This window comes from Spermophilus citellus (assembly GCF_964194105.1).
Source record: "Spermophilus citellus genome assembly, chromosome: 14".
Taxonomy (NCBI): Eukaryota; Metazoa; Chordata; class Mammalia; order Rodentia; family Sciuridae; genus Spermophilus; species Spermophilus citellus.
Genome location: NC_138194.1, coordinates 56,629,986 through 56,646,403, shown reverse-complemented (window position 1 = coordinate 56,646,403; position 16,418 = coordinate 56,629,986). Strand labels below are relative to the sequence as shown.

Sequence of the window (16,418 nt, the reverse complement as noted above, 5' to 3'; positions counted from 1 at the left end):
ATCTTATTCCTTTTGTTAATTCAGAGTGGACTTAATAATTGGCCCTGCTATCTAATTGCTGCCAAAAAGAATGGAACTGGCTCAACCATTCTAAATCCAAAGATAGCCCCATATAATAAATCAATTCATTTTTTTTAAGTATGGGTAACTATTTGATAACTTAAAAAGCTTTCCTGACTAAAATCATTGGCTTCATGCCTTATTGTGAAGAACTCTTGATACTCTGATAAATCTTTTTACTATGTGAAATTAAAAAAAAAAAAAAAAGTGAGTGGTCTTTGTATAGCTATTTACTCAGACTATATTTTTTAAATTGCAAAATTTAATTTCAAGATTAAGCAAATACCCATAAGCAAGCCAAGTATTTAGAATGTGCTGTTATGGCTACTCAAAGGATGACTTTTAATTGACTTGTACTATGAAGATATGTCATTATTCTACACTGAAGACAGAGAATATCAAGCAGAGTTCTATGAAATTCACCACTATATTTGCTTTCTTAGAATGAGGGACCATGTTATGTGTTTCATATTATGTTGCAGATTCAGATAGATCAAAAAAAAAGATTAGAAAGAAAACATTCTTTAAGTATTCCTTCTATAATAGAGTAATTCTTACTAAATATAAAACTTTCTGATAGCTCTATCAACCCACAGTACTTTTTTTTTCCGCCATGTTAAGTACTAAGGCTAAAAAGAAGCACTTGCACATTAAAAGACAATTTAAAAAATCATTCATTATTAAATCAATGCTTCACTAAAGTTCTTTCAGAAATATATTTTATATCATGAATTAAACAGTATTTTGTGACATACAGCCCAAGAATCTAGCTATCATAAAACCACTCAAAAAAAATGTGTTGTTATCTCTAATATATTTTTGGAATATCATCCTAAATAATTTGGAAAAATTTAAATTCAGAAAAAATTCAGGAATTACAATTTAAAAATTACTATCAGAATAGAAGATTAAGAAAGACTGAACAATAAGGGAAACATAGGCAAAGACAAATAAACTTAATTTAGTTTACATTGAAACAATATGTCATAAATAGCAACACTTACCAGTGTCATTAGTAGGCTCAGATGTGAGTGCTTTGGGGGCTGGTGTATTTTTGGGTCTGGCAGCAACCTGAGATGGAGATGAAGGTGTGTTGTCTCCATTAACTACATACGAACAGCATGAGTTCTGGACAACAGTATTCGTAGGTATGTGATTATCTACTCCATTACCACTCTCAACAGCCAACCTTTAAAAAGAAAAAGTCTTACTTCAATAAGTATAATTAAACAACTTTTCATTAGAATGTTCATGAAAAACATTTGCTCAGTTCTTAACATTCAAGTAAAGTGATAGGTATTAAGTGTGATGAACAAAGATATGACCTACCATTATTATTATTGAAGTTTCAGTATTACAATACTAGCAAGCAAAAATATACCGATATAAAAATATACTAAGTTCAAATGAATCAGGCCCTTAAAATAATGATCCAGTTGTACATTTTAATATTTCAGTATAAGAATATTAACCTATTTTTAATTCTCTGTAGTTTCAAAAAACTCATAAAATTTATAAAAACCAATTTTAAGCTTATAATTTTATTGAATAATAAAAAAGCTGAAATGTCTGTTAATATTCATTACAAAGTATTTTGTAGCAAGCAATAAAATTTTGAGTGTATGATGATCACAGAAAGTTAACTATTATATGCCAGAATTATAAAAATTTATGATATATAAATTAATTGCAAATAAACAAATAAATAAAAACTAGAACTACAAAATCAAATATTTTAAATCCTGTTGCCAATAGGGAGGAGTTGGAAATATTTTGGAAGTGGCCAGGAAAGCTTTTCCAAATACACAGGACACCCTACATCCACCAAGCAGCCTAAGTATTGTTTTAAAAATACAAATCAGATCTTGTCCCTTCCCTGCTTAAATCTAGGGATTAAAAATCTGGAATAAAATCTAGGCTTCTTACCTTAGTCAAAAAAGCTTTTGAAAATCAGCCACATTTCCCACCCCATCTATGTCCCTGACTTATTTTTCTCCAAGTTCCTTGCTCACCTTGCAAAAAATATACTATAACAATTTTATTAAGTATGAAAAGTATTCAAATGTGTATTTTAAATTATTATATACCAGACTAGAATTATAATAAGATTTTTGGAAAAGGTTAATTATACTCTAGAATTAAAAGAATCTGTAGAAAAGAAGTTAACTGCAAATAAACTCGAAGCCTTTGAACTTGTTCTTCCCCTCAGAGTTCTGTATGGAAAGTTTTCTTAGCTTTTTAATTTAATTTTAGCACAAATGGGAATTTCTTGGAGACGATTCCCTGATCTCTCTCTTTAAAATAGGTTCTTCTCCATTCCTGTAACCTCCATCCTACCTCAATTATTTCACAGTTCTTATCGCTATATTCGGTTAGCTTATTTATTTATTCTGTAGTCTAATAACAACATCTATCCCACCATAATGTAAATTTCTTGGGAACTGATCTGGTACTCTTAGTGTTTGGACTAGTGTCTGGTACTGAACAGGCACTCAATAAGCATCTCTTAAATCCTCCTCTCCCTTGTCACCTATGAGATATATTCAGGAAGTTTTAATAGGTACTGAGAAAAGCTTCCAAATGATCCTAATTTGTGTACCCCTCCACAGCTACCCAGTGAGAATCAGTGAGTAATTCAGGAGTGAGATGAGAGAACCCATCTGAAATCCTCCTAGTACTGTAGAAACTATCCTTAATTCAAATGTGTTACTATGAATAAACAATATTAAGTTTTAGATTGGTAGTCATTCAAGTTCCACCATCTAAAATTATACTTTAAAGAATATAAAAAGACATATTTCACACGCTAATAATTTTAATCAACCTAATTGTTGTCCACTTTTAGTCATTAATTTTCTCACTGTAAATTATAATGTGGATACCAAATATATTTAAGGCAAATATACATTCTAGAAGGTGTACTTACCTGTTCAAAGTATTTTTATGAGAATCATTTAATGGCAATTTAGGAACAGTGCTATTAATAACTTTGTAGAGTAATAAAGATCATACTTTCGCATATACCAACAAACCTTTTCAAATGTACCTAATCAATTTTATAGTAATATATTTCTATATTTTCAGGTTTTAATTTCACAATATAGATCTATTATTCACTTGCATTGCACTTTAGATACTTCAACCAAAGAATCTCAACTGTCATGAAGTGTGAATGCCAGGAAGCTTTTGAAATGGCAGGATGATTTTTGTAGGAAGACCATAATCTACAGGAGAATGACAATTCCAATAAAACATATGATTTTTCCACAATATCTGACTCTATTTACCAATAAAAAGGCCTATATATAGATTTAAAGACATTTCAATAGAAGAATGAAGCATTAACAAGATACAACATAAACGATGAACCCTGAAACATTATGCTTTGTCAAAGGAGCTGGTCAAAAAAGTTCACATGTTATATGAACGTTTAATGTGAAATGGCTAGAATAGAAAAGAGAGAGAATGTAGATTCCTGGATAACAGAGGCTAGTTTCTTCTTGGGGTGGTGATAAGAATGTTCTGAAATCAGTGATCATAGTTGGCCATCTGTGAATATACTAAATTCCACTGAAACATGTACTTTGTAAGAGTGACTTCTGTAGTACATGTATTGTATCTCAATAAAACATTATTTTATAAAGCTATGCTCATAAGCATTCAACAAATAACAAGTTCACATATAAGCTGTTAAATTATGTGGCAAATTCTAAACTAAGTTTAAAATTTAGAACGTCATACATGGGAAATGTTTTATCATATCATCACAAACACTAAAATAAAATATTCTACCTGGTAGTTGTCCTTGCAGAAGGTTCTCCATTTTCATGTAAGGCATCACCATTTTGCTGTATTTCTACTGAATAAGAAGAAACAAACACTCTAGGTTTTTATATACTCCTTGGCAATTTTTTCCTTTAAATTTTAAAAACACATAAAGTCAGCTTACTAGTTGGAGATGAGTTGCAGTTTGTTAGATTTTCTTGCTCAATCACCAATCCATCAAGCACAACTATCAATTCACCAGTTTGCACTATGCCATTCTTGTTTTCCAAACAAAGTTTTAATTGTTCTTTCACTTTTTCCACTAGAAAAAAATATCGTAATTTAAAAGCTTTTGCCACATACAAAAATGTTTTAGAAATCAAAATTACATTTCAAGAATTACTCTAAGTTCAGTACCTGACAGTTACATTTGGAAGTAATTTTTTTTGCTTTTTTTATCTGTAGTTCCTTCTATACTACACCAAGATCATTCTCTTTCATACCTTGTTAAGTAACTCTTCTCCCCCAACCCCACACTTTCAACATCATCTTTCATTACTTCCATGTACAGGACGAACTTCAGAGAACATGAATTAGGTGATGCTGTTACAAATTTCAACTCTGCAACTAACTAGGGGGACTCGGAGTAAAGTTATTCTAACTTCTTAAAGCCTGTTTCCCTGTCACAAAATGGAAATGATAAGAGCTTCAAACTCTAGGCACAGTCATAAAGACCTAATGTAAAGCCATATAGAAAGCACTAGCACCACACCTAACAGTTAGTGCTCACTAAATGCTAAGTACTGTTGACAATAGTTTGTTATTTCTTTTTACATTAGTCAGACACTTCACTCCCATTATTGGAGGACCTAGCTGTAACTGAATGAAATTCAAGTGATTTCATACCAACTTCTATCATACAACGTATTAAAAGTTATTAGTGTGGGGCAGAAGACATGGGAAGATGACAGTGCAAGGGTACAAAGTGTCAATTAGAAGAAATAAGATTTTTTTCTTTTGAAATACACTGTACAGTGTGGTGAATATCATAAATAATGACATTACACATTTCAAAATCACTAAAAGGCTAACTTTCAAATTTTCTCACTACAAAAAGTGGTATTTAAGGTGAAGTGACAGGTATGTTTATTAGCTTAATTATTACACATTTTATTTACAAATCATCATATTACCTTGTATCACACAAATATATACAACTAAAAACTGTCAACTCAGAATTTTTAAAAATTTAAAATTAAAAATTCATCAATGATCACTTTAGTATCCAAAATGAGGTCAGTTACTTCAGTCTGATCTTTAGTGACTTACTTTCTTTCTTCTTCTTCTTAATATTTTAGTTGTCAATGGTTATTCATTCATTCATTCATTCATTGTGCTGGGAACAGAACCCATTTATTCATTCATTTTTTTATTGTGTTGGGAATAGAACCCAGTGCCTCACACATGCCAGGCTAGCACTCTACCACTGAGCCACAACTCTAGCCCTCTTTAGTGGCTTTCTGAAGCTACTGAATTCATGGAACTTTTCACATCTTAAAGTTCATAACTTTGATATTGCCTATATTTAACAAATTTGAGTCCCTCCCCCCATTTACAAAACATCCAGCACAAACATCTTGAGTACCTATCCATGTACAGAAAAGACAAAAATTTACAACTAATACTGGACAGGAATTCTTTTCAAAACAATTGAAGAACCATGTAATTAAGGAAGACCTTATAGAATACCTACCCAACTATTTGTAGTACAATTAGCCTTATCTCCATTCTAAATCAAAAGCAATTAAAGAAACTAGGGGATATACAAAAAAAAAAAAAAAGAACACAAAAAACCTACAAAAGGATGAATTTCAATTTTATCTAATAATCTATCTCTGAAGAAAACTATATTGACCAACATTCTATTTCACTGATGTTATCTTCCTCCATTTAAAGTGCCCAGAAAGAGACTGAGCTCTCTTTCATAAAATATTTAGCTATTTGAACATATTACTAAAAAAACCCAGCATTTTGAAATTTTTTAATATAGATCTCTGTGTAAATTCTGATTCATTTGTCTATTAATTGTGTGCATTCTCATCCTAGAAAGACAGATTTGTTGGATATGCAAACTTTTTTTTTTTTTTCAGGGCCATCTGTCCTGAGCAGGTATGGACATTGAAGGATTTGTGATAACCCAAACCAAACAAATTTCTTTTTCTGAATCACAGAGCAAGATTCATTTGTGAGGCATGCTATGATGTCACTTTCCTTCATTAAAAGTGACATCATCTGTTACCTATCCAGTCCAATTCCATTGTTTTCTTATTCATCTCGATTAAAGTAGAACTACTTTCTTTTTTTTTTAATTATCAGTTGTTCAAAACATTACAAAGCTCTTGACATATCATATTTTATACATTTGATTCAAGCGGGTTATGAACTCCCATTTTTACCCCGTATATAGATTGCAGAATCACATCAGTTTGCAAACTTTATATTGATAATGATCTTCCAAATCTCTGAAGAAAGATACTATTTCACTATCTTTCCCTATCTGCTGTTAATTCTACAATTCTAAATTATAAATCTTTGCAAATAACTTGTTTTATCTCCATGGATACTTTTAAAATCTGTCTTTGGTGTCTTGCATTTCACTATGGTATGTCCAAACATGACTTTCTCTTTGTTATTTTATTTGGGGTAATATCATGTTTTTCATTATTATTCAGAAATTTGCTATCATTATCCCTTAAAATATCTCCTCTAGTCTGGGGATCCACAAATTACAGTCCATACGTCAAAATCTAGCCTGCCTTTATAAATAAAGTCCACCAAAAAAAAAAATCACCTGTTTTTATAAGTAAAGTTTTATCTGAATATAGCTACACCCATTCATTTACATATTTTTCATGGCTAATTTCACTCTATAAGGGCAGAAGAGTTGAATCAGTACAACAGAAACTGTTGGCATATAAAGCTTAAATATTTAGTATCTAGATCTTTCTAGAAAATATTTGTTCTTATATTCTGTAATTTTTGACAGGAGCTTGTTCTCCAATTTAGTTTATAGGTAATCTCTGGGCTTTAACACAGTTATGCTTTGTTTCTAATTCTGCCAGAAATTTTAAGGTATTCCCAAGAGTCTAGATTGGAGGAGTTCAGGGTCAGGTCCCCTATATGGCTACTAAACAAAAGCTTGGTATTCTGAAAGCTGCTATGAGCGTGGCCTACTATTCTAATTCCATTTTACAACTCAAACAAAAAAGCTTAGATTGTACTGTCCAACATGGTAGCTACTAGGAAAAGATTTTCTTTGCTCGCCCTTTATTTCAAGGAGGGACCTCTGTCTTTTTGCAAATCATCAATGTCACAAAGATTTGTTCTGTCTAGGATCTAGTTGTTCTTTCTGTGATAGGAGGTTCTTTACAGCATATATTTCACAATTCTGAACATGTAAGATTGAAGTATAATACTCTGAATCATATAACTATTTACTATCACATAAATAATTCCCACTTAGGGCTGGGGTTGTGGCTTATTGATAGAGTACTTGCCTAGCACGTGCAAAGCCCTGGGTTCAATCCTTAATACCACATAAAAATTAATAAAATAAAGGTAAAAAAATAATTCCCACTGACATGTATATGTTTATATGTTTATAGAGAGATAACAGTATTATTCCATCACAGTATTAACACAGAAACTTGGATATATTCATCTATTCAACATGTGAGTACCTATTCTGTGGCAGGCACAGTTCTCTGGGGAAGACTGATCTCTGACCAATACAAACTAGAACACCCTACCATTCCTTTAATGGAATTACCACCACCACCAGAATTGATTTGTTTTCTGATCTACCTCCCCAAATGAACTGAAGGTTCCAACACAGCAAAGAGATCTTGTCCATCTAATTCAGAGATGTATTCTCAGCATCTGACAGAAGGCAGGCACTTAATAAACATTTAAGTGATTAAGACAGTCCTGTCCTGGGGAAATTTATTCTTTTTTTTTTTTCTTTTTTGAGAGAGAGAGAGAGAGAGAGAGAGAGAGAGAATATGAATTTTAATATTTATTTTTCAGTTTTCGGCGGACACAACATCTTTGTTTGTATGTGGTGCTAAGGATCGAAACTGGGCCGCACACATGCCAGGCGAGCTCGCTACCGCTTGAGCCACATCCCCAGCCCCAAGGGAAATTTATTCTTATAAGCAGAAGTGGGTTTTTTCCCTATCACTTGGACATTCTTCCTTAGCTTAAGAAGAGCAAAAGAATAATCTGAGACACTGAGGAACTAGGTAAATAAGTCAATGATTTATCCTATAATCATGAACTTGTTGAAAATATATGTTTTCCCTAGAGAAACAAAAGTTTTTCAAAAATCTTTGTTTTTAAGGTGCTTTACAGATTTATATTTAGCTCACACTCATACTGAAGCTGTTTTTCTAAACTGCTAGGATAATGTATTAATTATTTATTGTTGAGCAATAATTATCCTAAAATTTAGTAGCTTAAAGTAACAAAAACCACTTATTATTGTTCATAGCTTCTACAACCAAGGAACTCAATAGGAGCCCACACACATCTGGCAAGTTAGTGCTAGATGTTGAAAAGAAACTTCAGTGCTTCCTAAGAGTCTCTCAAAGTGAGTAATACAAGGGACAAAGGCAAAAGTAGGAATGGCTTTTATAACCAAGTGTCTCTCTTTTCTCTCCTACAAACTGGAGTGTGTTTTTCAAGGACCTGAAAGCAATTCTTTTAAAATGTAATGATCAGAAAAGACAAGGCAAATCTCTGTCTCTCTGGGAGGACAGAATCCTAACCTTGCTAATTGCCATACATATTTGGCCAAGTTGCAACTATGCTGATCAACCTTTGGTAATTTTTCACTTTCCTGACTACTGAATTCCTGCTCAAACCAACTCTTTTTCCCTTTAAAATGTCTTATCACCTGTGTACAAACTGAAGTTCAGTTTAGTTCAAAATGACTCCTCCTTTTTACAAAAGTGTATTACCGATTTAAATCTACTTATGAAACAGTGAAACAAAGAGGGTAAAATAAGTCTTAGATATCAGTATCTGATGCTGATGACATAAGGAAAAGAAAGCTAAAAAGACCACACATCTTTGCAGAGGTAACTAAATAACTTCTATAGTTTAGAATGGTGTTCAAGTGATCTAAACTCATAACTAAAGGTAATGTTTAAAAATTGGGATTTTAGGACTGGGGTTGTGGCTCAGTGGTAGAGCGAGTGCCTAGCATATGCAAGGCCCTGGATTCGATTCTCAGCACAACATAAAAATAAATAAGATACAGGTATTGTGACCAACTACAACTAAAAAATAAGTTAAAAAAAAAAAAAGCAAGACTAAATTCTAATTTTACAATTCAAACAAACAAAAAGTAGAGGTTGTACTGTCCAACATGGTAACTACTAGCCATATAAGGCTATTTAAATTTAAATAAAATGAAATACAATTTAAAGTAAGTTCCTTAGTTGCAATAGTCTCCTTTAAAATGGTCAGCTGTTTTCTGCCCTTGGATAGAAGAATTACAGATAATTATACTATTCTGTGACTTTTCTAAATTCTCCATGTTTTCTGCAATGAATTGGTTATAAAAAGAAAAAGAAATTTTTAAAGTAAGAGTTTATTATATTCCAATAAAGTTGTTATTAGTCAAAAAACAAAGCAGAATAGGCTCAGATGATTGTTTTAATATTTAAAGTATATATTAAGTAAACAATAAATGGCTGACAACCATTGATAACAGGGTATTTGTGGATAACTGAAGTTATTTTTGTAAATCTATAGGATGCCAAGAGGCTAGGGTCAATATTACCTACTTTATATAATGCCACAAACTTAAAAGTAATCACAGGCAAGAAGTAAAGTTCTCTTTTATGAATACAGAATTGTTTTTTGCTTTTGCACTTTAAGGTATGTTCAGTGTCTGAAACTTATGAAGAAACAAAAGTAGAACAAAAACTTACATTTTCTATTGTGCTTTAACAAAGCTTGTTTCAAATCTATCGTTGCTCTTCCTAATAAAGCATCTGCTTTTAAGGTGTGATGGCTCCAAACTCGAAATTCCAAAGTACTCTGTGGGGTCACATTTCTGCAAGGGTAAAATTATAACAAAAATATAGAAGTATACATCATCATTCTAAGTGGTAATCCCTCTAAACCACTTATTTCAATAATATTTTAAATTGGGAACTTAGTTTATTTAATATTGTATGAAATAGTAAATTGTCTGAATTATGAATTAAAATATTTTAAGTACATTCTAGATAAGAATTTTTTGTGGCTAGCAAATCAAAACACTGGCAATACACTGAGAGTATACTGAGATTTCACAATAATGCTGTTACTATTGGAATAAATTTCTGAAGATTTTTTTTTAAATGATGGCATTAGTTATAATACTTTAAATTTTTTTATAAATTTATACCATTATATCACAAATGCCAGAATTAAGGAAGACCAATTTATTTATAAGACATTCAGAGAAAATAAGGCTATGTGGAAATTAGTTAATAAAAAAGGCAAGAATTATTACACTTCCTTTATAAGAAAATAAAATAGAAGCACAACTCTCTTGAAAATTTTGCAAAGTACTTACACAGTTAGCTGTTCATCCCATTTTGGATTAGAAGAACTACTGGATTTGGCTGTTTTTTTAATTTCTCCATCTACAACTACATCTGTATATGTTGCTGTTCCAAACCAGTTCTTTTTTCTTTTTAGTTTGGCACTAGAAACTAACAGAAAAATGATGATCACTATTGAATATGTATAGTTAAAAAGTAGGATTGCCTACTAATAAACCATTAAAAATGGAACTGTATTTGTTGTACAACTAGAACTCTTCTTATTGGCGAAATTTAGACATAATACAAAAGGGCTACTGATAATACCTGAGAATCATTAGACTTTTTAAGTTTTATTGAGACATAATTCACAAACCATATATTCATCCATTTAAATGGCACAATTCATTGATTTTTAACATCTTCACCAAATTGCATTTAAAAATCACCACATTCAATTTTAAAACAATTTTGTTACCCCCAAGAGAAACTCATATCATTAAGTAGTAACCCCTCTGTTTCCTTCCAACTACCCAATCCTATTAAAGCCCTAGGCAACCACTAATCTACCATCTATCTCTACAGATTTTTCTATTTTGGACATTTCATATAAGTGAAATCATCATACACGTGGTCTTTTGGGACTGCCTTTTTTTAATTAGCATAGTGTTTTCCAGTTTAATCCATGTTGTAACATGCATCAGTACTTCATTTCTTTTCCTGACAAATAATATTCCATTATATGGACATATCATAATTTATTTATGTATTCTCCCATTAACAGACATTTGAATTGTTCACACATTTTGGCTGTTTTGCCTCATGTTTCTATAAATTTGTGTATGAAATTTCCCTTAGGCATATTAGAAGTGAAATTGCTTGCTAACATAGTAAGTCTCTGCTGAGTAAATTCCTATCAAAGTGTATGAAGATTCTGATTTCTCCATATTTTTACTTACCATTGAATTTAATTCTAAACTTCATCAATGCTCAAGAAAAAAGTATCTACAGATTTAACATGCCTGTTAACATCCCTTCTAAATGGATGTTACCTTCTAAATGGTATTCATCATGTAACTGTTGCACTTGTTAAAAATAAATGTCTCACCTGGAACGATGGTTTCAAAAAAAAAAAAAAGAAATATCTGCTTTTTCAAATACAAACTTTAAAAATCAAAATGTGATTATAAAAGTTCATAACCCTTTACAAAAAGTGAATTTTAAATCTGATTTACACAAGATATAAAGGAATTAATTTAAACATTTTACTTTAATGTTTAAAACTACTAATCTAAATAGGGGACTACCTACTTTCAGGGCAAAATGCTGAATACCAAACAGTAAAATATCTTATCAAAATCACTTCTATCATCAATCACCTATGAACAGAGAAGAAAGACAAAGCCTCCTCCATGTCATATACATGGGATGTTTAAGGATATGAAATACACCAGCTATGTAGTTTCCATTCTATAGTGAGAGAATAGTTGTATAAACAAACTAATGAAATACAATGTTATAAGTACTTCAGCAGAGGTTGTGTTTGAAATACAGTAGTCCTCAATATTTGAAGAATAATGGAATATTCAAGGCAAATATTGTATTTAAGTACTGGCAACACAGCACTACCAAAGAATGTGCACTGTTATGTCTGAAGAACTACTCTCAGGGTCTTGGCAAAACTCATTTCCGTCCTTGGCTGTTCCAAGTTGCTCTAAGTTTCAACACCACTGGACTGATGTCAAAGACCCAGACTTGCTCTCTCTCAAGGTATCTTGCAAATAAGCTTTTTCATTCCAAATAAAAGCTTTTTCATTCCAAATAAAAGTGTCATTTCCTCAGTATATGCAGATTTTATCCATACACTAGAAGAAAACAGGAAGAAGGGGAATGCAACGTAGAAAGGTGTTAAAAGCACAGGGTGTCATTTATCTGTGTTCATATTTTAACTCTTCCAATTACTAGAAGCTTGACCTTAAAAGAAATCAATTGACCTCTTATCCATCAATTTTCTCATCATAAACAGGAAAACCATAGAATCTGATTCTTAGGATTGGTGAGTGAGGGCATGTTAAACTGCAAAACACCATCACTGTCAACGAATTCCTGGCACGCAACACGGTGACTATTACTCTATTTATTATCACTGATCGTATAAGTATTAACTTGTCTGACTTAACTACAGAACCATCCAAAATACATCCATTGTATACCTTTAATTGATAGAGTGCTCAATAAGGAAAGAGATTTTTTTAAAAAAATGATTTTTATTCTCACAAGGAAATTATAATATGCTGGCAAGTAGGTGCATATAAACACAATACTATGATTTAAATAGCCAAAGACAAATTATTCCAATCAAGAGTTCTTACTAGTGGAAATATATAGAATAATTTTATTTTCCCATTTAATAGGTTTTCTTTTAGATTTATACACAGAATGTCCTATAACACAAGGTTATATAAAAACTGAAAACTATCAGAAAGGGGTACAATGGGTGTTAATATTAAAACTCCACTCACAATAACCTCCCTTTAAAAAACAGTCATACATTTAAGAAATGTATAGGATACACACCCATATATATAAAGCTTTACTGACATAAAAGAGAATGACTTGATACATTGTTGGATTTTGAAATTTTAACACTTAAAGATTTCAATTACCTCCAACTTAATACAATACTTTAAAATAAAAACAACAACATATTGGTGTTGAGTGTTTTTGGTGGGGGCAGAGGAAAAGGAAGTTAAGACTCAAATTCAAAAGAAAGGCAAAAAAAATTAGAGAACAGTGAAGGCATGCATAAAATGCAATGTAATAAAAGATTTCTCCAATTATGGGGATAGGGTTACAGGGGATTAAACCAAGGGCACTCTACATTTGAATTACATCCCCAGCCCTTCTGTAATTTTGAGACAGGATACTGCTAAGTTGTCCAGGCTGGCCTCAAACTTGTGATCTTTCTGCCTCAGCCTCCCATGTAGCTAGAATTATGGCAGGCATCCTTATGTCCAGCTCTCTCTACTTTTTAAAGTATTATATGAAAAAAATACAACAGTCTGACAGTGATATAAGAGAAAAAGAGAATAGAACAAGATATTTCACATCAACCAGAAAAGAGAAATTATTCCCTACATGTATGTTGAAGTAGTTGAAAAGTTTATAATTCACACCACTAATACAAAAATAATGACTTAAATTTTTTATTTTAAAAATTGAAATTAAGTTACAAGAAAACCTAACGGGTAAAAAATTTAAAATATATTTTAAAAAGCCCATTAATTTTTCAACCTCAAATAGTCAAATGATTATGTCCATTTTATAAAATAGCACGTGCCATTATTATAGTAGGTAGTGTTCTGTTTGATTCTTTCTATTATAGTTTTCCTGCTTTCCATGCTCACTGATTTCCCTTCCCTCCTTCCTTCCTCTGTATGGGTATTGAACCCAGGACCTAGGATATGCTAAGCAAGCACTTTATCACTAAGATACACCCCCAGCCCACTGTTCTTATTCTTATTTGTTATTTGCAATCAGATGTGGGTTATGAACAGAAATAAGAAAAAAAATATTTATGCTCACAATAAAAATAAATTAGGATTTTAAAAATAAGTTAGTTCAGGGAAGTACACCTCAGTTTCCAAACAGTAAAGTGCCACACTGCAATAGCAGAGGGGCCTTTATCATGACATGATTTGATTCTTCAAAAAAAGAAAAAAAGAAAAAGAAATACAGACATTACTGTTCATCTAATAAAAAGAGCAACAACTTGGGAGTCCTAAGGTCTTAGTTGGTTTTACTAAGGTACTTAATTCCTCTGATTCACAAATTTCCTCACTGATTAGTCAGAAGGTTAATATGTATGACACAAGATACTGCGAAGTCAGTAAGGCTGTGGATTTTATAAGGTAGTTTTTATTTTTAATAAAATGAGGAAAAGGTGAAGAGAAAAGTAAAGCACTAAAACTTGGTACTATTTAATATAGGTCCAAGTTTGGTATTTTCCAAGAGCATCAATTATGGAATAAATTTGCTGAACTGAATATTTGAAAAAAGTTTCATCAGAGAATCACCATATTAAATTATTAGAAAAATTACTTACCAGTTACCTGTAACTGTAACCTTCCACTATGGTTATTACTAGTATCAGACCTTGGAGAAGCAGTGGCCATGTCCCAAAATTCAGCTTCAATCTATAAAAAAAAAAAAAAAAAAAAGATAATTTACTCACATTTTAGATTAAAAAAATTCTAATTTTCATGATGATTAAAACTGTTCATGTGAGGGCTGGTGTTGTGGCCTTGTATGTGTGAGGCACTGGGTTCAATCCTCAGCACCACAAAAAAAAATAAAATAAAGGTATTGTACGCACCTACAACTAAAAAATTTTTTTTAAATGTTAAAAAAAAAAAAACACAAAAACTGTTCATTTGAGCTGGGTGTGGTGGTGCACACCTGTAATCCCAGCAGCTCAGGAGGCTGACACAGGAGGATCATGAGTTCAAAGCCAGCCTCAGCAATTTATCGAGGCCCTAAGCAATTCAATGAGACCTTGTCTCTAAATAAAATACAAAATAGGGCTGGGAAAGTGGCTCAGTGGTCCAATGCCCCTGAGTTTAATCCCTAGTAAACCCCCTCCAAAATGTTCATTTGAGACATTATTCATAGAATTAGAAAAAACAACTCTGAAATCATTTGGAAAAATAAGAGAACCAGAATAGCCAAAGCAGTATTAAGCAAGAAAAGTGAAGCAGTAGGCATCATAACACCTGATCTCAAATTATATTACGAAGCTATGGTAACAAAAACAGCATAGTGTTGGGATCAAAACAGATATGAAGACCAATGGAACAGAGTAGAAGACACAGAGACAAACCACATACTTACAGCTATTTGACACCTGATGAAAGTGCCCAAATTATATTTTGGAGAAAATACAGCTTTTTAAATAAAAGATTCAGGGACAACTTGATATCAAGAACATAGAAATTAAATGAGACTAGATCCCTATCTCTCACCCTGCACATTAAGTCAAGTGAAATGGATCAAAAACTTATGAATTAGACAAGAAACCTTGCAACTGCTAGAAGAAAACATAAGGTCAACACTTCATCATACAGGTACAGGTACCAACTTCCTCAAGCAAAATCCCTAAAGTTCAAAACAAAATAAAACCAAGAATCAAGAAATTAATGGGGCTGGGGTTGTGGCTTAGTGGTAGAGCATTTGTCTGGCATGCATGAGGCACTGGGTTCGATTCTCAGCACCACATACAAATAAATAAAAAAAGGTCCATCAACAACTTAAAATTAAAAAAAAAAAGAAATTAAAAAGCTTCTGCACAGCAAAAGAAACAAGAGTATGAAGAGAGAGCTACAGTATGGGAGAAAATCTTTGCCAGTTACAACCCCAAAAGGGGATAAGTATCCAGAATATATAAAGAACTAAAAAAATTTAACAGCATAAAATAAAAAAAACAATAAATGACCAAAAGACTAAACAGAAACTTCTCAAAAGAAGAAAGACAACTGGCCAACAAATATATGAAAAAATGTTCAGCATATCTAGCAATCAGGAAAATGTAAATCAAAACAACACTAAGATTTCATCTTACTCCAGTCAGAATGGCAATGATCAAGAATATAAATAATAATAAATGCTGGCAAGAATGTGGGGAAAAGGTACACTTGTACAACGTTGGTGGGACTGTAGCCTAGTACAACCACTTTGGAAAGTAGTATGGAAATTCCTAAAAAACTAGAAATGGAACTACCATATGACCCACTATCCCACTCCTCAGTATTTTCCCAGAAGAACTAAAATCAGCACACTATAGCAATACAGGCACTTCCATGTGTAGCAGCACAGGTCACAACAGCTAAATTACGGAATCACCCAGATGTCTTTCAATAGATGAATGGATTAAGAAATTGTGGTATATATACACAATGAAATTCTACTGAGTCATAAAGAAAAATGAAAGTATGGCATTTG

The 16,418-nt window shown here is 32.0% G+C and overlaps 1 protein-coding gene across 5 annotated transcripts in view; it reads right to left on the bottom strand.

Moving 5' to 3' along the window:
* WWP1 (WW domain containing E3 ubiquitin protein ligase 1) overlaps positions 1-16,418 on the bottom strand; it is a 105,587-nt gene that overhangs the window by 54,077 nt on the left and 35,092 nt on the right. For 4 of the 5 annotated variants that reach the window (XR_014018763.1, XM_081265972.1, XM_081265971.1 and 1 more), the window contains 6 exons: positions 14,527-14,617; positions 10,454-10,592; positions 9,822-9,946; positions 4,010-4,147; positions 3,853-3,919; positions 1,065-1,249 (listed from right to left, as the gene is read on the bottom strand). Coding sequence is in view for 4 of the 5 variants with exons in the window: in XM_081265972.1 (XP_081122098.1) it covers positions 1,065-1,249; positions 3,853-3,919; positions 4,010-4,147; positions 9,822-9,946; positions 10,454-10,592; positions 14,527-14,596 (724 nt within the window). In the remaining variant the exon portion in view is untranslated. The remainder of the gene's footprint in view (positions 1-1,064; positions 1,250-3,852; positions 3,920-4,009; positions 4,148-9,821; positions 9,947-10,453; positions 10,593-14,526; positions 14,618-16,418) is intronic. The other variant, XM_081265974.1, reaches the window with a different exon arrangement.